General features: G+C 42.2%; 1 protein-coding gene across 4 annotated transcripts in view; it reads left to right on the top strand.

Moving 5' to 3' along the window:
- Positions 1 to 809: 809 nt before the first annotated feature.
- The window catches only part of EML1 (EMAP like 1), a 134,337-nt gene continuing 111,843 nt past the window's right edge, over positions 810 to 23,303 (top strand). For 2 of the 4 annotated variants that reach the window (XM_045015262.1, XM_045015261.1), the window contains exon 1: positions 811 to 1,178. In XM_045015262.1, coding sequence (XP_044871197.1) covers positions 1,112 to 1,178 — 67 coding nt within the window. In that variant the 5' untranslated portion in view covers positions 811 to 1,111. Of the gene's footprint in view, positions 1,179 to 23,303 lie in introns of all 4 variants that reach the window. The other 2 variants (XM_045015259.1, XM_045015263.1) reach the window with 2 other exon arrangements.

Genomic DNA, 23,303 nt, shown 5'->3' with positions numbered 1-23,303 from the left:
GCAAGGAGCGTGGGAGGTTCGGGCTCGAGCGAGTGGCCAGAAATGGCTGCTTTGCTGCTCTGCCTAACATCAGACACATTCATCATCCCTCCTACTCCTCTTTCTCACCCCCCTAACCCACCCCGCCTTCTCTTTCACTTTCTTTTTCTCCTGCTCCATCTCCCCCCCCCCATTCCCCCTCCCTGCGGCCGCCCGGCAGCGCTTTCACGCCTAGCTGAGCTGCAGCATCTCTCGCCCCGGGCCCGGCTCCTGTGCCGGTATTTCGACAGGGTTTCGGCCTCGCTGCTCGGGGCTGGGGCAGGGGCTTCTCCAGGGATTCGGCTAGGGGCGGCTCGGCTACCAGTGCCTTGCCGGGAGGAGAGACAGACGCAGCCCGCTCCCTCCCTGCCTGCCTCCCCCAGGCGGAGCCGCAGCCGGCCCGGGGCCGGAGGAGCCTCGACCATCGCTCCCCTCACCCTACCCAGGAGAGGGAGCCACTACAGCCCCCCAGTCACAGGGAGGGGAGAAGCAGCCCCCCCCAGTTACAAGGAAGGGAGCAGCAGCCCCCCCCCGTCACAGAGAGGGGGAAGCAGCCCCCCCAGTCACAGGGAGAAGGGTCCCCCCAGTCACAGGGAGGGGGGAAGCAGCCCCCCCGTCACAGGCAGGGGGGAAGCAGCCCCCCCAGTCATAGGGAGAAGCGCCCCCCCAGTCATAGGGAGGGGGGAAGCAGCCCCCCCAGTCATAGGGAGGGGGGAAGCAGCCCCCCCAGTCATAGGGAGAAGCGCCCCCCCAGTTACAGGGAGGGGGAAGCAGCCCCCCCAGTCATAGGGAGAAGCACCCCCCTAGTTACAGGGAGGGGGGAAGCAGCCCCCCCCCGAGTCACAGGGAGGGGGACGCAGCCTCTACTCTCCCGCTCTCGGCAGTGAGAGAAGCAGGGTCCCCCCGGCACAGGCAGAGGAGCAGCAGCAGCCCAAGCCGGCGGAGTGAATGCGTTGTCATAGTAACTGACAGAGGCAGGCAGCAGGCCGGCCCCAGCCGCCTCAGCTCCTCGGTGTGTGGGTGAGGGCAGGGAGCCGCCGCCAGCGCCGGACAGACAGAGAGAGGCCGGGGGAGCGGAGCGGGGAGCGCCGGGATGGAGGACGGATTCTCCAGCTACAGCAGCCTCTATGACACGTCCTCGCTGCTCCAGTTCTGCAACGGTAAGAGGGAGCTGGGCCCCGCGAGAGCCTCCCGCCCGGGTGCGGAGCTCGGTGCTCCCGCCTTGAGGGGGCCTGCGGACGGGAGGCAGCGGGGGCTGCCTTGGAAGCGCTGCTGCGCCCGGGCTGTCTGCAAGCGGGGGCTGAGTGCGGAGCCAGGACCGGGCTTGGCAAATCCCCCTTCCGCACCCGCTGCGGAGAGGCCCTTTCCCAGGCTCTTGTGGGTCTTCGCCTCTGCTGAAACTGCGGAGCTCCTGATTTTCACTCCGGGGAAGAGGGAGGGGAAAACTTTGCCCCGCCGCCCTCCTCCCCTCAGCGCAAAGCGGACCATGTTTGCTGCTGCTGCTGTGTGGAGGGTAGTTAGTAGATGGCCCCCTTGTGCTGAACTTCATTGGCATCTGCTTCGTTCGTGTGCGTGGGTCTGTAGCAACGAGCTGTTTCCCCCACATAGCGAAAAAGTGGACCCCCGCCCCACCACTGTGTGTAAGACCCAGCTCTGCATTTGAATGTGCATGAGCCACCACCTTGTTGGTAAAACCATGTCCAGCTGACACGTGTTTATTTCACATCATCGTGTCTTGTATGGGGGTGGGAGGGAGGAGTTGTAAGTACTGTAATGTGCATTAGTTAAAGATTTTCTCTCTGAGGGTTTCATGTTTTGTGTATTGCTGGAGATTTGTTACATGTGTATACTAAGATTTATGATCCCAACTGAGGCTATTTTAGGATAAAATGCTGGGTGGAAACTAAACCCATCAGTTACTAAGTTCTGTAGTTTCTGACATATTTCTTAGGAGGGGTTTGTTCAAATCGCAGTTGTTCTTGTATGACCACATGAAAGAGGTGCAGCTTAATTTGCAATACAACAGCATAAAAAAAAAAGAAGGAAAGGGGGAATAACCAGTACCATCAGAGGAAATATAGGTATAATTGGTCTTGCAGGATGTTTGGAGGTATGTTTATTTTGATTAGCTGGTGTTTGCTGCTGATTGGGGAAAATATTTAAGGTAACTTTAAAGTAATATAAAATTTAAAAAAATAATACTAACAATAGAATGCATCAAAAATATAAAGAGTTTTTCATTGCAAACCTTAGAACCCAGACTAAAATGTTTGAAATTTTGTTTATCCTTTACCATTAGAATTGTAAGTGTAAATGCAGTATTTTATCTCAAAAGTTTTACTAAATATTGTGTGAGCACATATCTTTTATTCCTTCTTCCTCAGATTCCTTGTAATAATCAACCAGATTCTACCTGTTCAGGTACTAGCGAGAAGGGGAAGTTAAATTGTTTTAGGAGGGCAAATACTAAAACCACAGCTGCAACTTCTGTTGAACAAATAGTGATGATAAATTCTGCCTGATTTTTCTAGGGGGAAGACCTAGGCTAGTGGGGAATCTTAATACTCATGGAACATAAGAATATGCTAACCCTTTTCAGAAGGTTGAGGAAACGATGCATGATCCGTGTAATAAATTACTACATGCTGCATACACTTTATTTTCTGCATCCCTCATAACATTAAACTAGCCCATTTTGTGTTAGTATTATTAGTTTGTCTGTTAGTAGACTTCTACATTATGCTTAAATTTAGAGAATAATTTTGTTTCCAGGGAGGAAATACATTATAGCTAATACTTTATCCTCTATAATATATTAGTGAGTTTTCCTGAGCAAAATTTCTTGATTACTTTCCTTTTAGGTCATTAGTGATATACATTTGTGAGCTGTAATAGCTGTCCCTCTGAATAGGTTAAAGAGAATATTATCTGTTGGACCTAAATTTCCTATATTGACTTTGTGACTCTGGATATATCATTGTGAATGCTGTAAATATGCTACAATACATGCTAGACAAAAGTTTAAAATCTCATTTCATCCCTTCCACATAACTGTTTGAAGGTGGATGAATGAATTATTTACCTGTTTCTTCTGTAACATAAGACTTCTAGGTATTTTTAAATCATATAATAGCAGATATCACAAATTGTATAATGTTAGTCCATTTTATGTGGCATTGTATTAGGGTGACCAGACATCCCGATTTTATAGGGACAGTCACAATACTTGGGGCTTTGTGTTATATAGGTGCCTATTATCCCCCACCTCCTGTTCTGATTTTTCACACTTGCTATCTGGTCACCCTACATTGTGTATGTATATTGTTCTGTGTATAGGAAGAACAAATGGTTTGATCCTGCAGCTTTTCCTTACATGAGTTAGTTTTCAATGAGACTTTCAAGGCGGGTGAGGTAATATCTTTTATTGGACCAACTTCTGTTGGTGAGAGAGACAAGCTTTCCGGCTTACATAGACCTCTTCAGTGAGATTAACTTACATGATGAAAGGCTAGAGAATTGGACCCACATTCTCTGCCCTGAGGAGATCATATAATTTAGACAGATCAGTATGGCCCATGAGAAAACAACAAAGACAGAAGATACCAGTGGAGGTGCTGTACACTTCTACCCTGATATAATGTGACCCAATATAACACAAATTTGAACATAACGTGGTAAAGCAGTGCTCTGGGGGGTTGCACACTTCAGCAGATTAAAGCAAGTTCGATATAACACGGTTTCACCTATAACACGGTAAGATTTTTTGGCTCCCGAGGATAGCGTTATATCGGGGTAGAGGTGTATTTGAAAGTGGAAAGATTGCTTCATGAGCATTTGGGAAGCTCTTGCATGCATAATAGGTTGGCGTGAAAGATGGTATAAGGCTGAAAGTAGGGGAGAGAGTAACAGGGAACAGTTAGAAGATTGGAGACAGCATAGACTGGAAGTGGCAGAGATTTGAGGAGCAAAGAAATGTGGTTGAAGCCTAAGAGAGGAACACAGTTTCAAAACCCGCATTTTGTATAGAGTGGCCTAGGGAAAAGTAATATGTGAGGAGGGCTGATGGGTAGAACTTGCAAAGATAGTCATTGTGGGTTTCAAGGTTTTCTGTGTTGAGAGGCAATGATTCGTTTTAGCATTTTAAGAGAAGAAATAATGGGATCTACTGGCAGCTTAGAATTGAGGGGTGTAGGGACAAAAGAAAAATCAAAGATGCATGCACCAGGCAGGGTTAAAATATGTTTGATGGAGAGGAGAGTGTAATGATCAGAGTAATTAGAGAAAAGAGGATGAGGAGAAGAAACAGAAGAAAAATAAGCTTTTTCATCTTCATTTTGAGTTGTTTTGTTTGTTTGGTATCCAAAAGCCTAGGGGTAAATTCTTTATACAATCAGTTGGTTAAAGCAAATGCTCCAGCCTTTTCATTTTATGGAATACCAGGAAGGGTTTAATAGACCACAAAGTGAGAACCTCTAGGTTAGTGGTGGAAATGTCAGTCGGGAGTCACAGCTTCTATTTCTGGCTCTGCCACTAACTCACACTTGGCTTTGGGAAAGTCACTTAATTTCTTTGTGACCCAGTTTCCTTATCTATAAACTGGGAGCAAATAGTGCATCCCTACTATAGTGGGTTTTAATACGTTAGTTTGCAAATCACCTTGAGATCTGCAGAAGAAAGTCTCTCTAGATGTGCAAAATATTTTATTGTTTTAAAGTTGGATGGTGCATGTGTACATATTGCTTTTCTTCAAGTAAGACACTACCAGTTTCTCGTATTGATGACTGTCTTGTGCATGTTTGTCAGAAATTATATTAAGGCACCTTGTAGGCAAGCAGAGCAGTCTTTATAACAAACAGATACCCATAATTGACTTGGAATGTTAGAAATTAGATCTTGGATAACATTTCTCAGGCTTGGTTATGGAGAGCCTATCTAGTATTAGAATAACTTTGCTATTGTTCTTAGGAAGGAAGCCATTAAATTTACCTAGCGTATACAATTAATCATTGTGTTATTAATTTGTTCTCTAAATTCAAAAGCAGCATTGTTGAATTAGTGAGGAAGATGTTCAGACCAAATACGATTTCTCAAAATAGAAGAGGGAGTGGACGTATTAAAAGTGGCATTATGACTGTTAAGTAAATTTGTTCTTAAGCTTGTATTTCAGCCCTGTCTCTGTTTTATAAATTGTTTTGATAGGGAGAATTGTCCTGGATGTGGAGGTCCACGGACTAAGTCACACACAGGAATTACATAGCACCCTTCTTCTCGCCAGCTGAATTCTGAGATGCAGGAGTGAGCAGGGGTGACCCTTGGTAGGTCAGTGAAGGAATCAGGATGTGGGCAGAGGTTTGCAAATTGCATGGATCCACTGACCACAGTTCTGTATGTAGGAGTTGTAGTAACCACTATGATCCACTGCACATCCCTGGTGCTGCAGTAATAGCTATGGACCTGCTTAATGAGTGTACAGGAGATGGAATTCAGCCCCCCAGTGCTCCTGTTTTCTGCAAAAGCCCATTTACTGAGAGTTTGCACAGGGTGTGAGCTTTTATCCTTAAATTTTAATACAGCACTTTAAACATCAAGAGATTGTCTAAATACAGACAGTTAGCTAGAGGGTGAAAGTAAAACTGTCAAATATTTATTTCTTCAACTACAGACTTTTTGCATGAAAATACACTTCCAACTGTAGACTCTATTTGTGTAGAACACAATAATAAACTTTAATAAAGTTTACCTCAGCAATGTGGTGGAAAGGGCCAACTGATTAATTTTTTTCATCCCATTCCTGTTTAAATCAATGGGAAATATTGTACTGATAAACCATGAGTATAAGAATCTTCCAAGTTTATCCCAAATTTGTACCTGATCTCTTATCTGAAATTCATGTTAGAGTTTTTATGAAATGCTGATTTTGCAAAGGATGCCATGACTGTAATTAAAACTAGGTTTGCTTTTATATCAAAAGTATAACTGCTAGCAGTAATGTCTTAAAAAAACTAAATTTTTCTAAAGTGGTAGACTAAGTGGTAAGATACCTTACCCGCTATATTGAGTTTTTGTTTTTTATTTATGTAAATCAAGACAATAATAGTGAAATAGAAAGAAAACACAGTGGATCACCTGCCAGTGAGATTTTTGCCATCTAATAGCTCTATGTGGCCATGTTGGTAGTAACTGGTAAAGTCACAGAAAAGTTGTTAGTTTCAGGGGAGAAAATAAATTAGCTTGGGCCTTGGTTCATGTGATCGTGGTCATCTTCAGTTGTTTGTTTCAATTTATATCCATCTTTAGTGCCGATCTGAGCACTCTGACAAACATTAAAACTCAGAATAGTTAATACAATCAACAATTGCAAGATAATAAAAATAGACTTCCCATACTTCTTTAATAGTTATCCACCACTGAGTGAAATAAATACATATACTCTACTCCCTATAACCTACCATCTCACTAAATGCCTGTAGCTGGAGATGAGCCTTGTAGCAAATGGATTTGGGGAGAGCCAAATTCAGAACCAAGGGATCTTAATGGAGCATGCCCTGCTACTGTCTCCCTCCCTTTAAACTTAACTGCAGCAACATTGGATGTGTGAGGGAATTAGCAATGGGATATATAGTCTATTCCAGTGATTCTCAACCAGGGGTCCGGGGCAGGCTGCCAAGCAGGACCAGTGTTAGACTCACTGGGGCCCAGGGCAGAAAGCCAAAGCCCGACTGCATGGAGCTGAAGTTCTGAGCCCCACCATCAAGGGCTGAAGCAGAAACCTGAGCAACTTAGCTTCACGGTGCCCCCTGTGGTGTGGGGCCCTGGGCAGTTGCCCTGCTTGCTACCCCTTAATGCCGGCCCTGGCTTTTATATGCAGAAAACCAGTTGTTGTGGCACAGGTGGGACGTGGAGTTTTTATAGCATGTTGTGGGGGCAGAAAGAAAAACGTTGAGAACCCCTGGTCTATTCACCTTGTGGTTACTGGTTCAAATCTATCAAAGGTTGGTAGTGACAGAAAGTAGTCTCTGTTATTTTCCAGAAATGAATCAGGTCTTAATTCAATTCTCTGTGGACAGATGTACACATCACAGTACCCTCTTTACTATGCTCAAATGCATAACTGGCACTGCCTGATGCTTTTATTGTTAGTCTTAGCAGAAGTAAACAATTGAATAGGACATATATACTAAACTGTCTCACTTCTTATCCCTAGACCCATTTCTTCCAGGAGTACATTTTGAGTTCACATGGAGAAGCTCGCAATGTTTGTATTAGCTTTATAGATCAGTGGCTAGAGCTGCTAATCTTGTATCTTCAGTGAACGTTAATTTCATACCTGATAATAAAAGATTTTAGTGGATGACACGTCATTGTGACAGATTCTCTGTCATGCCCCTCTTCCAGAGGCCATTGGCTGTCCCAATAAAGTGCAGAGGCTTTCAGTTATGCAGCACCCATGGCTTTATTTACACATACACAGTCCTCCCACCACCAGTGTTGCACTATATACAAGGCTTACAGGGTCAGCCCACAGCTGGGAGTCTGACCTTTCCCTGGCTGGATTTTCTTCTGGCTCCCAGCCCTTATAACCACTGGCTTGTCAGGCCCGCAGGTGGAGCCAATCCTCAAGCCAGGCATCAGGTCTGTTTCACCAGCCCCAATCTATTTCCCTTGATTGGAGCTGGCTGAGCAGGGGTAATTAGGTGCTTTTGCACCAGCACCCTGCTGCAGTCATCCTTTTCTTTGGTATTTTCCTTTCATCTGTCCTATTGCCCTTTTAAATAAGGCCATTAAATGAAAGCAACAGAGAATCTATCTTTTGACACCTCAGTGTTTGTACCACAGAATTTTGAGGATGTGTGGAATATCAGAGAATTTTTAATCAAACATTTATGCTCACTTAGTGAAATTCACTGCAGTGTGGAGCGCCAAACAGAGCCCTTGTGCATCACATATCTACCATGTTGAGGGCTTAATGGGGTGAAAGCAGTGCAGAGAGCCTTGTACGTACACTGAACTGGGGTGGATTTTACTTACAAACATTTCCCAATTTTCTTCCGAAGTAATACTGTATTAAGTGTGGCCTGATAAAACACTATCTAGGTTTAATTTCAGGAGCAGACTTCTTTCCCCCCCATTTTTTGCTGCACGTAACAGTTTATTTTTTGAGGTCACAGACCACTTTGTAATTGCTGATTGATTCACAGAAGAACTGGAGAAAGTTTTTAAAATAGCATCTATGGACTGTTATAAATGATACAATGTCCCTCCCCCCAAAAAAGCATTCATAAACCCATAATATTATACATTTGTTAATGTGGTAAATGTCCGTGGAATACAGTTGTATAATATATATTAGGGCTGTTAAGCAAATAAAAAATTAATCATGATTAATCACATTGTTAAACAATAACAGAATACTATTTATTTAAATATTTTTGGATGTTTTCTACATTTCAAATATATTGATTTCAGTTACAACACAGAATACAAAGTGTACAGTTCTCACTTAATATTTATTTTTTATTATAAATATTTGCACTGTAAAAAACAAAAGAAATAGTATTTTTCAATTCCCCCATTACAAATACTGTAGTGCAATCTCTTTATCGTGAAAGTTGAACTTACAAATGTAGAATTATGTACAAAAATAATGACATTAAAAAACAAAACAGTGTAAAACTGTAGAGCCTATAAGTCCACCCAGTCCTACTTCTTGTTCAGCCAGTCGCTCAGACAAACAAGTGTGTTCGCATTTGCAGGAGATAATGCTGCCTGTGTCTTGTTTACAGTGTCACCTGAAAGTCAGTATAGGTGTTTGTATGACACTGTTGTAGGTGGCATCACAAGATATTTACATCCCAGATGTGCTAAAGATTCATATGTCCCTTCATGCTTCAACCACGATTCCAGAGGACATATGTCCATGCTGATGACAGGCTCTGCTCGATAATGATCCAAAGCTGTATGCACTGACAGATGATGAAAATGAACATTTGAGTCAGATTCCACCAGCAGAAGATTGGTTTTCTTTTTTTGCTAGTTCAGGTTCTGTAGTTTCTGCATTAGAGTGTTGCTCTTTTAAGACTTCTGAAAGCATGCTCCACACCTAGTACCTCTCAGATTTTGGAATGCACTTCAGATTCTTAAACCTTGGGTCGAGTGCTGTATCTTTAGAAATTTCACATTGGTAACTTCTTTGCATCAAATCTGCAATGAAAGTATTCCTAGAACAACATGTGCTGGATCATCAGACGAGACTGATATAACATGAAATATATGGTAGAATACGGGTAAAACAGAGCAGGAGACATACAATTCTCCCCCAAGGAATTCAGTCACAAATTTAATTAACGCGTTATTTTTTCAGCGAGTGTCATCAGTATGGAAGCATGTCCTCTGGAATGGTGGCCAAAGCATGAAGGGGCATACGAATGTTTAGAATATCTGGCACGTAAATACCTTGCAACGCCAGATACAAAAGTGCCATGCGAATGCTTCTTTTCACTTTCAGGTGATATAAATAAGAAGCGGACAACATTATCTTCCATAAATGTAAACAAACTTGTTTTTCTTAGCAATTGGCTGAACAAGAAGTCAGACTTAATGGACTTGTACACTCTAAAGTTTTACATTGTTTTGTTTTTGAGTGCAGTTATGAAAAAAAATCTATATTTGTAAGTTGCACTTTCATGATAAAGAGAATGCACTATAGTACTTGTGTGAGGTGAATTGAAAAATACTATTTCTTTTATCATTTTTACATTGCAAACATTTGTAATAAAAATAATATAAAGTGAGCACTGTACACTTTGTATTCTGTGTTGTAATTAAAATCAATATATTTGAAAATGTAGAAAAACATCCAAAAATATTTAATAAATTTCAATTGGTATTCTATTGTTTAACAGTGCGATTAAAGCTGTGATTAATTGAGATTAACTTTTTTGAGTTAATCACGTGAGTTAACTGCGATTAATTGACAGCCCTAATATATATAGTGTTAATTCCATTTTGTTACAATTTAATTAAAACAGAAGTTATTTTAATCTATGTTTTAACACTGTATTAGCTAAGAAAATACAGCATCCGGATAATGGAGAATTCTGCAATAATAGACAACCATAATTAGGAAATCTGTGTCCTTGTGGATAATATGAAGTGAAATCATCAGTATCAAGTATTTTATTATAAATAAAACAACAGTCAGAATTGTAAATTAAAGCATTGGGCTCTCACTAGGAAATCATGTTTTATCCGATCATCAAAGAGTTGTTTAAAAATTAGGATACTTTACAGTGCTGATAAGATGTGCTTTAATTTCTAATTAAGTATACCAAAATTCATTTTTGTATTAAAGTCTAAACTACATGCAGATCATTTAAAATGGATTTAAAATTTCTTTAGAAGTAAATTATTAAACGATTAAGTCAAACAATTTTATATTATAAAGTCTTAATAAGTTTTATTTTGATTTTTTCTCCTGGAAGTTTAAGGTAAAATATGTCAAGTTGATTTTGCAATTGCTTTTCTGTCACTGGGAACTTTGGTAGGCCATAGTGGAAAGTTTTTACTTTTCATATTTATGGGTGTTGCATAAGGTTGGGGTGAATAAATAGGGAAGTTGTCTATAATAATCTATTTAGAGTTATTTGCAATGTCAGTAGAAGCAACTGCAAGTTCATAGAAGGGGACAAACTTTGGCTCAGTCAGCCTGTCCATCCTCCATGAAACTAAATCTAAAATGCTCATCCATTACATGATTAAAATGCGGAAGTAGCTCCCTGGGGATATTTAGGGAGATGGGGTGGGGATAATGATATGTTAGCATGGTTTCACTGAATAAGTTATTTGGAAAGTAATTAAGTGAGATTGCCCACACTCCATTACTTTCAATGAGTGAAATCTGACATGGTCCATCATTTTCTTGTCTTCCCTTGAAATGACCTATGATTGAATAAATATAATCTGCTTGTACTAAAATTTGTATCAGAAATCTCTAGTAATTGCCTTATGGAGTTTTAAATCTGAAATAAACATCTGGTGTTAATGTACAATTTGCATTCATTAACAGTATAGCTACTATAGTTGCTTGGAAAATTATGTAAATCTCTTGTGGGCAAGAGGGAAATCAAATATTTTTTGTTTTTAATTATACCTTTGTAATCTGGCAGCATACACTCTTGCATATTGTGCATGCCATTTTACACTTAATAATGTAAAGCTGCCTGAGCATCATATTATGCATTTGAAATATTGTCTCCAGCATTCTCTAGAGCCAAGTTCTCAGAAGCTTAGGTTTCTAAAATTGGAGCTAAATCTTGCATGGGTGAAAATAGGCACATTTGCAGATGCAGATGGAACAGAGATGTCTATGATCATTATACCTAGAGCACAAAAAAAAATCAAAACAATTTCAAGAATATTTTTGTAAAATTTTTGTATTTTACCTAAACTTGAAAAATTTCAATCAGCCTAATTTTGCCAAACCACACTGAAAAAACTTGAAATCTCCAGCTGTAATTTTTAACAGGGATTAGATGACAGAAGCATGAGCAGTAAGAAGTCAAGACTGGAAATTACCTGAGGTTGTAGGAGGTTCTGCTGCTCCTTTCAAGAGCATTATTGGAAGCATATTGTTTTTACAAACAGCAAGCAAAACTACAGTTTTAAAACTTTAGAAATATGATAGTGTCACACTTTAGTTTTTGCTAAATATAGTAGTATTACCCCTCCACCCCCAGAAAATGGTTTAAACTATATAGGCCTATTATAAGCTAAGTACACAAAGTATACTTGATTTTATTTTGTTAGTTGTCATTCACATTAAATTATTTATATTTTTACATTCTTTATGTTAAGCACTATATTTGTAAAAATAATAAAAATCCTCTTAATGAGACCCTTCTAGCCCCTACAGTAGTCTGGTATATGGTTTTGTGGTTCCTTTTATATCTTTAATGAGAGATGAGGAGAGACCACCAATCTTTTTATGTAAATTATACATTTTGTGGTATTGCAAATATGGATTTTTGAGGCTCCGTTGTATATTTTTCTTGAGAAGAGACCATTAATAATGTTAACAAGTCAATTAAGGACTCAGGTTGCACGTGAACAGCAGTTTTATAGTTTTATCAGAATTATTTTTCATTAATCCCACTGTAGATACTGAAGATGGAAAATTCATGATGAAAAATTTATTAGCTCTGGATTCCTTTAGAGCAAAGACCAGTGGGTTACACTGAATTAAGTTGCATTCCTGCAACATGTAGTTTGTGGACACACGGCTGCACTTGTGCCTTGCTCCAGTAACTTTAATGTCCAGAGCAGTCGGCCTGCCTGCTGCCCATTGCAGGATTGAGGCCTTATTTTATAGCTCGTTACTATCACTGTTTCTAAGGCTGTATAAAGAACATCAGAAAGTTATTTCTATTCTTGCAATAGGGTTGATTGCCATAGATGATAATTGGGTATGCTTTTACTTCATTTATATGTCAAGGAAATGTCTAAAAGAATGTAAAATATATAACATTATTAGAAGAAAACTTTCTCAGGTTTCTTTCAATAAATTGCATATTTTTTTTGGTGTTAGGAAAAATAGGTTAAAAACACGAGATTGCTTTCTCATTTCCTCTAATGGCACATATTTTCAGCTGAATATGTCAAATGTTATGTGCAAATATAACGTGACTACCGGTAAATGTTCAGTTATGGATTTAAAAGATATGTCCATAGTTCATGTTACTCAAGTGCTTTATACTTACAATTCAGTAATTTGTATTAAAAGTAGAAGAAGAAAGTTTAATTCATCTCTAGGCTCTCACAAGGATATTGTGGTATTGCGACTGTGCCTTTAAGAACTGAGCTTCCCAGATAGTCTGGGCAGGGCAGTATGAAGATCCTATTATGCACAGCCAGTTGGAACAGAACACAGAATAAGGCAGATTTCCTGCAAGCTCCTTAAGCACTGAGTGATATCTGAACAGCACAGATAAATATTTACATTTAATTGCTTTGTATTGTGTTCAAGGCTTTAAGAATATTTTAAATCCTTAATGATAGCCTGTTTTATCTGAATATAGCTCCAGTATGGCTTGCCACTAGTGAAGCAGCAGCTATGACAGATGGAATGGGAATGCCAGAGTGAACTGGAATGAGTGAATAACTGCCCATCCCCTATCTGTAATTTCTGGGTAAGGACTAGAACTATGGCTAACAACCACTTTCTTCAAGGGATAGGCTTAGAATTAAGGATGGGGTTCATTCATGTTGAAGGAGTGTCGGGGAGTACATTCCACTGACCCTATTTCATGTTTTTTGCAGGGCAAGGCTGGGAAAAGAAAAATTGTTGTTTGCACATAGCTTTGTCTGGTTTGGTAAAGTTTGCCCTATCTCTGTTTAACACACATTTGAGTAAAAATCAGTTTATAATTTTTGTAAAGCATTTTGAGGATGAAAAACACCACAGAAGAGAATTTTTATGTGTGAGTATGGATTAAATAAAACACCACCACAGATCAGGGAGGATGGCTGAAGGATGTGAAAGAGGGTAGACTGCCTCCTTCACATGTTAGGAGATGGAAAAGTGTGTAGGGCTGTTGAGGGGAAGGGGGTAAGCTACCTAGAGGTATGGGAGCCTAAAGGCTCGGTGGTAGCATGGAGCTGGGGAGAGTGATTATACTGAGGGAAAAGAGAAGTTTGAGACATCCAAATGAGTGTGTGGAGCAATGGGGAAGACATGCAGCCACTATTGACTTTAAGTAGGGTGACCAGATGTCCTGATTTTATAGGGACAGTCCCGATTTTTGGGTCTTTTTCTTATATAGGCTCCTATTACCCTATATACCCCCCACCCCGGTCACGATTTTTCACATTTGCTACGTGGTCACCCTAACTGTAAGGAAGAGGAAAGAAACAACTTTTGGCTACTACAGTCTTGATTTAGATTTGAATTTGGTACATAAAGGTAGAAGGTTCCCTTATATTGTAAATATCCTCAACAATTCAGTATTGGACTGACTCCATAGCTCAGTTATAAGGGAAAGACTATTTTCATGTCCTAAAAGTAGAAGTGTGGTTCAGCAGTAACCAATTCCATAGATGAGATGTGACTGTTCTGCTCTTGCAAGTTCTAACCTGGGCTTCTCTAGCTGAAGCACCCGATTGAATACAGCTGACATAGTGAGTGAGGAGAGCGATATAGCCCATTTAGGGATTTAAAGGTGAAGACCTGCTGCTTGAAGTGGATCCTGTTTTTGTCTCAAAAATCTATTGAGCTTCAGGGAACTCAGCACATAAGGATCCTAAGCAGGAGAAAGCACCTGTCTAGGCTAATCCTATAGAATCTAAATGAGTGGAGTGAATAAAGCCGGCTAAAGTGGCTACATTGACTCCTTCAAATGCTTTGTCATATTTGACAGATAAATCCAGAAACAACGTCTTTGGCTGCTAAACTGCCAACTCACGCAATTATGGCTCAGAAGGTGGTGGGGGTATGTGTATATAGAGTGAGACGGATGTACATTAGTTTTTCCCCCTTATTATATTTATTTTTGTATTCATTTTAATTTTTAAAAGAAATGCTTACCCTTAGGAGCTTTTGGTGTCTGCTGAACTTGGCAGCTTCATCTTTAGCTTGAATCTCTAGGCATGTTCAGTATGAAGTCTTTGAAGTAGCTGAGGCCTGGCTGAAGGTGCTCTCAAGAGGGGGGTAGGGAAGGACAATAAAATGCACACTTTTATCACTTTTTTCTCTGCAGAGTGGTTTGAGCCATGCAGCTATTTCAAAGACTTCGCACAAAACACCATTTGATGTTGACTATATGCCAGTTTCAGCAGATACCAAAGGTCTTAGAGTCCTAAAGAAGCTGGGGCCTCAAGTGGTTTCATTTTAAGTGGATTACAGTCAACAGAAAAATAGAACCGTTATAGAATTTGTCAAGTCTTAAAACATTAACAACTCCAGTTTTAGAAGTGGAATGCCACACTCCAGAGAGAGGCAATATGGTCTAATGCAGGGGTCAGCAACCTTTCAGAAGTGCTGTGCCGAGTCTTTATTTATTATTTATTAAGGTACCGCGTGCCAGTAATACTTTTTAACGTTTTTAGAAGGTCTCTTTCTATAAGTCTACAATATATAACTAAACTATTGTTGTATGTAAAGTAAATAAGGTTTTTAAAATGTTTAAGAAGCTTCATTTAAAATTAAATTAAAATGGAGAGCCCCCAGGACCGGTGGCCAGGACCTGTGCAGTGTGAGTGCCACTGAAAATCAGCTTGCGTGCCGCCTTTGGCACGTGTGCCATAGGTTGCCTACCCCTGGTCTAATGAATTGAACACTGAGTCTAGGAGGCAGAAACTTCAGAATGCTCATCCTGACTGATTGGCCCAGGTTACTTAGGCTGTTTCTGTTTAGTTTTTCCCTCTGCAAAATGGGATAACGTTACCTACATCACATGGGTGTTGTAATGATTAATTAAATATATGCAAAGTGCAGTACGTTGTAAATAATCAATATAATTTACTACTCCATGTTACAGGGTTATGAGATTTACAATCTGCAGCTTGAGGCTCATGACTTTTGAGGTCATGTTTTACCATTTCATCTGAGGCGCGTGTCTGTCTCAGCAACTGAACGTTGTTACGTGATTCCTCACAGAGAACACACATGTTGGAATTGATCATCGGTCTTAGAATGAATTGCATGATTTGATTCAGCTCAGAGTTCTGAAGATCCTCTTCTTCAGAGTACTAGAGTTTGTTTCTCAGTCCTTACTTGCCCTTATGTTCAGCAGAGTGGAATTTTATTTAGTGACATATAGTTGTTTTCCATTGGTTTAACCTAATTCTACAATGTCTCCATTTTTCATAACGACACCTGTACATGATGAAAGTCTTGCCGTGACTGGAACCTTAATCACTTCTGTAACTATTATAAATTTGTTTTGGAGAATAGTGTAGTTGATCTGCTGATTCTAGTTGCAGGTTACAATAATATCTTCTAATGATCTTTTTTTTCAACTTGCTAAATATTTATTCACTTCTTTTTACAAAGTATAGCATTCCTTCATATTGAAGTAAACTTGTAAACCTATACAATAAAACATAAACCAGGGTTCTCAAAGTGGGGGTCAGGATCCCTCAGGGGGTCGCGAGGTTATTAGATGGGGGGTTGTGAGCTGTCAACCTCCACCCCAAACCCTGCTTTGCATCCAGCATTTATGATGGTGTTAAATATATAAAAAAGTGTTTTTAATTTATAAGGGGGGTCCCACTCAGAGGCTTGCTATGTGAAAGGGGTCACCAGTACAAAAGTTTGAGAACCACTGACTTACACCATTCTCTATATTAGAAAGTGACATTTTGCAGAAAATGAAATTCAGTAGGATCTCTTGACATGCAAATTTAGATGGTGATACAAGGTCAAAATCATCCCAAGGAAGATTGCATCCAAGGCTGCATCCAAGGGACAATCTTAGAGTAATTTAACTGCCTCTGGAACTATAAAACGTGGGATGTTCTTTGACCCTTTGTAGACTCTTACAGCCACGGATGCAAATTCACACTGAACAAAGCAGTATTCTAAAAATGACAACATTTTTCAACAATGTTGAACTACTGATTATTTTTACATGCCAAAGCTTGTGGATTATAAAAAAATAATTGTTTGGAGGCTTCATCATGATAAGAAGTAGGTTGTAAAAAGACAACCTGTGATGGCTGCCAGGGCCCTAAATGTAGTCAATATGTAAAGTGGTGTGTAGTTTTTAATTTTCCTTAATCCAGCATCTGCTCACTCATGACCAGCCCTTACTATAATGAACGTGTGCACAAAATGGAGGTTATAATTTTAAAAGGAATCGGGTTTGTTTCAATCAACCCAAAAGGAGTTGTAAACAGGCCAGTAAATGATTGAATTTTATTAGAATGATGTGGCAGTGCTATCCTAGTTGCGTCATGACTTCTGTTTAAAGGTTGACCTTCTAACATCCTCTAAAATCAACATGATGAGATGAATTCCTCTGAAATATTGTGTGCCTTTGCAGGATGCAGGGTAGGGTCATTTGGCATAGGGGTTGTGGAAATGCAAGCTCTGAAAAAATAGCAATTTTTCAAAGTTTCTAGGTGTTTTGTGCATGCGTGTGTGCGCGCACACAAAGCTAGAGAGAGAACCATTGCTGTAATGGACGTTTTGCAGCGTGAGCTTTCGTGGGTGAATACCCACTTCTTCGGATGCAAGTAGTGGAAATTTTCAGGGGCAGGTATATATAAGCAAGCAAGAAGCAAGCTAGAGATAACGAGGTTAGATCAATCAGGGAGGATGAGGCCCTGTTCTAGCAGTTGAGGTGTGAAAACCAAGGGAGGAGAAACTGGTTCTGTAATTGGCAAGCCGTTCACAGTCTTTGTTTAATCCTGAGCTGATGGTGTCAAAATTGCAGATGAACTGGAGCTCAGCAGTTTCTCTTTGAAGTCTGGTCCTAAAGTTTTTTTTGCTGCAGGATGGCCACCTTAAGATCTGCTATTGTGTGGCCAGGGAGGTTGAAGTGTTCTCCTACAGGTTTTTGTATTTTGCCATTCCTAATGTGTGGCCAGGGAGGTATATTGCCATTGCTATTGTGTGGCCAGGGAGGTTGAAGTGTTCTCCTACAGGTTTTTGTATATTGCCATTGCTAATGTCTGATTTGTGTCCATTTATCCTCGTGTGGGTACTGTAGTCTTGAGAATGCTTGGTGGAGATTTTCTAGGTGTTGGTCTCTGTCTGCGGGGTTAGAGTAGATACGGTTGTACCTCAGTGCTTGGCTGTAGACAATGGATCTTGTGGTGTGTCCGGGATGGAAGCTGGAGGCATGAAGGTAGGCATAGCGGTCGGTAGGTTTTCGGTATAGGGTGGTGTACCCACACGAGGAAATAAGGAAACAGATCAGCAGAGCCAGACGTATACCCAGAAGCCTCCTACTGCAAGACAAACCCAAGAAAGAAACCAACAGGACTCCACTGGCCATCACATACAGTCCCCAGCTAAAACCCCTACAACGCATCACCAGGGATCTACAACCCATCCTGGACAATGATCCCACACTTTCACAGGCCTTGGGTGGCAGGCCAGTCCTCGCCCACAGACAACCTGCCAACCTGAAGCATATTCTCACCAGCAACTGCACACCGCACCATAGTAACTCTAGCTCAGGAACCAATCCATGCAACAAACCTCGATGCCAACTCTGCCCACATATCTACACCAGCAACACCATCACAGGACCTAACCAGATCAGCCACACCATCACCGGTTCATTCACCTGCACGTCCACCAATGTAATATATGCCATCATATGCCAGCAATGCCCCTCTGCTATGTACATCGGCCAAACTGGACAGTCTCTAAGGAAAAGGATAAATGGACACAAATCAGACATTAGGAATGGCAATATACAAAAACTTGTAGGAGAACACTTCAACCTCCCTGGCTACACAATAGCAGATCTTAAGGTGGCCATCCTACAGCAAAAAAACCTTTAGGACCAGACTTCAAAGAGAATCTGCTGAGCTCCAGTTCATCTGCAAATTTGACACCATCAGCTCAGGATTAAACAAAGACTGTGAATGGCTTGCCAATTACAAAACCAGTTTCTCCTCCCTTGGTTTTCACACCTCAACTGCTAGAACAGGGCCTCATCCTCCCTGATTGATCTAACATCGTTATCTCTAGCTTGCTTCTTGCTTGCTTATATATACCTGCCCCTGGAAATTTCCATTACTTGCATCCGAAGAAGTGGGTATTCACCCACGAAAGCTCATGCAGCAAAACGTCTGTTAGTCTATAAGGTGCCACAGGATTCTTTGCTGCTTCTACAGAACCAGACTAACACGGCTACCCCTCTGATACTTGACACCATTGCTGTAATGCAAGTCAAAATGCTCTTAATCTGCCAAATTTTACTCAAGCTAGTGCATGGCACCCACTAAATATTTGGGGTACCCAAATTGAGAACAGTATGTAAAAAAATGTATATTTTTTCAGTACATGTGCCAATACAGAAAAATGGCTTAAAGGTTTCCATTGTCACCATTTTATATGCTTTAATGCTCAAATATTGTAAGTGCCCTAAAATCTGACTGGTTATACAGATTGCTTTGAAATTTCGTGTGTCTCATGGAGATGTGGGGTAGTATTATTGATCCAAATTTGGGGTCATTCACCCAAGGGGTTCTTGAGTTATAGGCCCCCCAAATCCCACTGAGGAAAATAGAAAGAAGCATACATTCTCAGAAGTGTACAAGTATAATTAGGCAAGCCAAAAAAGACTCTGAAACTGCTAGCAAAAGACACAAAAACTAATAGTAATTTTTTTTAAAAGCACATCAGAAGCAGGAAGCCTGCCAAACAAACAGTGGGGCCACTGGATGATCAAGGTACTAAAGGAGCACTCAAGGAAAACAAGGCTGTTGCAAAGAAGCTACATGAATTATTTGAACTGGTCTTCACTGCAGGAGATGTGAGTGTCAGTAGAGGAGGTTTTGGAACAAATTGATAAACTAAACAGTAATAAGTCACCAGCAACTGATGGTATGCACTCACGAGTTCTGCAGGAATTCAAATATGAAATTACAGAACTGCTAACTAATCAGTCTTTGTACCAGTTGGCTGTAGGATAGCTAATGTAACACTAATTTTTAAAAAAGGATCCAGAGGTAATCCTGACAATTACAGGTCAGTAAGCCTAATTTAAGTACCAGACAAATTGACTGAAACTTAGTAAAGAACAGAATTATCAGACACATAGATGGACTTGTTGGTGAAGAGTCAACATAGCTTTTGTAAACGGAAATCATGCCTCACCGATCTATCAGAGCCAGTTGGTCTGTTGTACCTGGTCTTCTAGAAAGCCTTTGATAAGTTCCATATTAAAGGCTAAAATAGAGTAATCTGTCATGGGATAAGAGGGAAGGTCCTCTCATAGATCAGTAACTGGCTAAAAGAGAAAACAAAGAGTAGGATTAGCTGGTCAGTTTTCACAACAGAAAAAGGTAAATAGCAGGGTCCCCCAAGGTTCTGTATTGGGACCTGTGATATTCAACATATTCATTAATAAGGCTATTATGTCATGGAAGTCATGGAATCTGTGATCTATGTGACATTTTCTGCTTCAGCCCTGGGGCAGCGGAGCTCCCAATTGCTGCAGGCGGCTGGGGGCCCCAGCAGCTCCTAGCTGCTGCAGACAGCAGGGGGGACCCAGAGCTCCCAGTCGCTGTGGGGGGCCCCTACAGCTCCCAGCTGCCCCAGGCGGCAGGGGGACCCGGAGCTCTGAGCCAACAGGCTCGGGCTCAGCCTCATTTTGTCATGGTTATTTTTAGTAAAAAGGCACAAGTCACAGGTTTCCGTTAGGGTTGCCAGTCTGGTAACTGCAGCCAATGGGAATTGCAGGGGCGGTGCCTATGGGTGGAGGCAGTGCCCACTGCACAGAGCAACCTGGCCGTGCCTCCACCTAGGAGCTGAGGGACATGTCGCCACTTGTGGGGAGCTGCCCGAGGTAAGCTCCGCCTGGAAGCCGAACCCCAAAATCTCTCCCACACCCCAACCTCCTGTCGCAACCCTGAGCCCCCTCCCGCACCCAAACTCCCTCCTGCGCACCAACCCCCTGCGCTGAGCCTTCTCCCACACCCAAACTCCCTCCCAGAGCCTGCACTCCCTCCTGTGCCCCAACCCCCTGCCCCCGCCCTGAGCCCCCTCCTGCACCTAAAATCCCTCCCGGAGCCTGCACCCCAAACCCTTTCCTGTGAACCAACCCCCTGCCCCAGCTCAGAACCCCTCCCGCACTCCGAACCCCTTGGCCCCAGCCCGGAGCCTCCTCCTATACCCCAAACCCCTTATCCCCAGCCCCACCCCAGAGCCTGTACTCCCAGCCCGAGGCCTCACCCCCCCACACACTCCATCCCCCTGCCCCAGCCCGGATCCCCCGCCTGCACCTTGAACCCTCATTTCTGCCCCCACTCCGGAGTCTGCACTCCCAGCCCATGGTCTCACACCCCCCGTACTCCAACCCCCTGCCCCAGCCCGGATCCCCTGCCTGCACCTTGAACCCTCATTTCTGCCCCCACCCCAGAGCCTGCACCCCCAGCCCAGAGCCTGTACCCCCTCCCACACTCCAACCCCCTGCCTCAGCCTGGAACCCCCTCCCACACGCCGAATCCCCCAGCCTTGAGCCTCCTCCTGCATCTCAAACCCCTCATCCCCAGTCCAGAGCCCATACCCCCTCACACGTCCCAATCCACTGCCTCAGCCCAGAGCCCTCTCCCACACTCCGAACCCCTCGTCCCCATCCCAAGCCCAGAGCTCCCTCCTGCACCCCAAACCTTTCATCCCTGGCCCCACCCCATAGCCCACACCCTCAGCCGATGCCCTCACTCCCTCTGTCATCTCAACCCTCTGCCCAAGCCTGGTGAAAATGAGTGAGTGAGGATGGGGGAGAGTGAGCGACAGAGGGAGGAGGGGATGGAGTAAGTGGGGGCAGAGCCTTGGGAAGGGGGCGGGGCAAGGATGTTCAGTTTTGTGCAATAAGAAAGTTGGCAGTCCTAATTTCTGTGAATTTTTGTTTATTGCCCATGACCTGTCCGTGATTTTTACTAAAAATAAGCGTGACATAATCTTAACTTTATTCATAAATGATCTGGAAAAGTGGGTAAACAGTGATGTGGTCAAGTTTGCAGACAACACTAAATTACTCAAGATAGCTAAGTCCAAATTTGATGCAAAGAATTACAAAGGGATCTCACTGAACTTGGTTATGGGCAACAAAATGGCAGATAAAATTCAGTGTTGGTAAGTGCAAAGTAATGCTGATTGGAAAAAATAATCCCAGCTATACATACCAAATAATGGGGTCTAAATTAGCTATTACCACTCAAGAAAGAGATCTTGGGGTTATCCTAGATAGTTCTCTGAAAACATCTCAGTGTGCAGCGGCAGTCAAAAAACTAACAGAATGTTAGGAACTATTAAGAATGGTATAGATAATCAAACAGAAAATACCATAATGTCACTATATAAATCCCTGGGACACCTCCACCTTGAATACTGTTTGCAGTTCTGGTTGCCCCATCTCAGCAAAGATATATGAGAATTGGAAAACATACAGAGAAGGGCAACAAAATGATTAAGGCTATGGAACATCATCCATACAAGGAGAGATTAAAAAGACTGGGACTGTTCATTTTAGAAAAGAGATTACTAAAGAATGATATGGTAGATGTCTATAAAATCATGAATGACGTTGAGAAAATGAATAGGGACGTGTTATTTATGCCTTCACATAATAGAAGAACCAGAAGTCATCCAAGGAATGAGGATTTCAGGGAAATGCCTTCCCTGCTTATGGTGGTGGAGAGGGCTGAGTACTAACTCCTATCAAAAATACATCTTTTCCTGTTCAAAGAACTAGGAAATTTAATGGCAAAAACTACGTTAACACAGAGTTAAGGTTGCTTGATGTAAGTAATCCCCTTGCAGAACATTATGCTGAGCCAAACTCAAACTTCTGAAAATCAGGAAACATCCAGTAAAGTTTGCTTATGCAACTCTTTCAGCAATGCCCCAATATGCCCCATTAACACACACACCTTTACCCTGCCAGCCCCGCATTTGCTGAAATTACAAGGTCTTCACCTTGTTTTACAACCCATTCATTCTCACCCACAGGATTCCATCCAACACTATTAAAAGACAAAAAGGAAGGAAGGGAAAAAAGAAAATTTTCTCTGGCAGCTTGTTCTCAGGTGAAGTCATGGGGGAGGAGATCCTTGAAGCTGATTTAGTATTCAAAGTAATCCCAGAGGAAATGGATTAATCGGTGCTGTGCAGGTGAGGCAGTTGAAGGTGAATCCAATTAGTGTCAACTCCCATCACTTAATGGAATTTTGCATGGGTTTAAGGAGCTACACTAGTACATCTGTTTGCATGATCAGTTATTATGTGTTGTGTGTGTGCGCAAAGGCGCCAACTCTGTGGGTGCTCCGGGGCTGGAGCACCCACAGGGAAAAATTTGTGGGTGCTCCGCACCCACTGGCAGCTAAGTGCCCGGCCCCACCTCCCCTCCCCCTCTTTCCCCTCCCCTGAGTGCGCCGCAGCCCCGCTCCTCTGCCTACCTCTCAGCGCTTGCCGCCGCCAAACAGCTGAGAGAGGGGGAGGAGCGGGAATGTGGCGTGCTCAAGGGAAGAGGTGGGGCCAGAGTGGGGATTTGAGGAAGGAGTTGAATGGGGCAGGGAGGGGGCGGAGTTGGTGCGGGGACTTTGGGGAAGGG

This window comes from Mauremys mutica, chromosome 4, assembly GCF_020497125.1.
Source record: "Mauremys mutica isolate MM-2020 ecotype Southern chromosome 4, ASM2049712v1, whole genome shotgun sequence".
Classification (NCBI taxonomy): domain Eukaryota; kingdom Metazoa; phylum Chordata; order Testudines; family Geoemydidae; genus Mauremys; species Mauremys mutica.
This window is presented reverse-complemented; position numbering and strand designations above follow the sequence as displayed.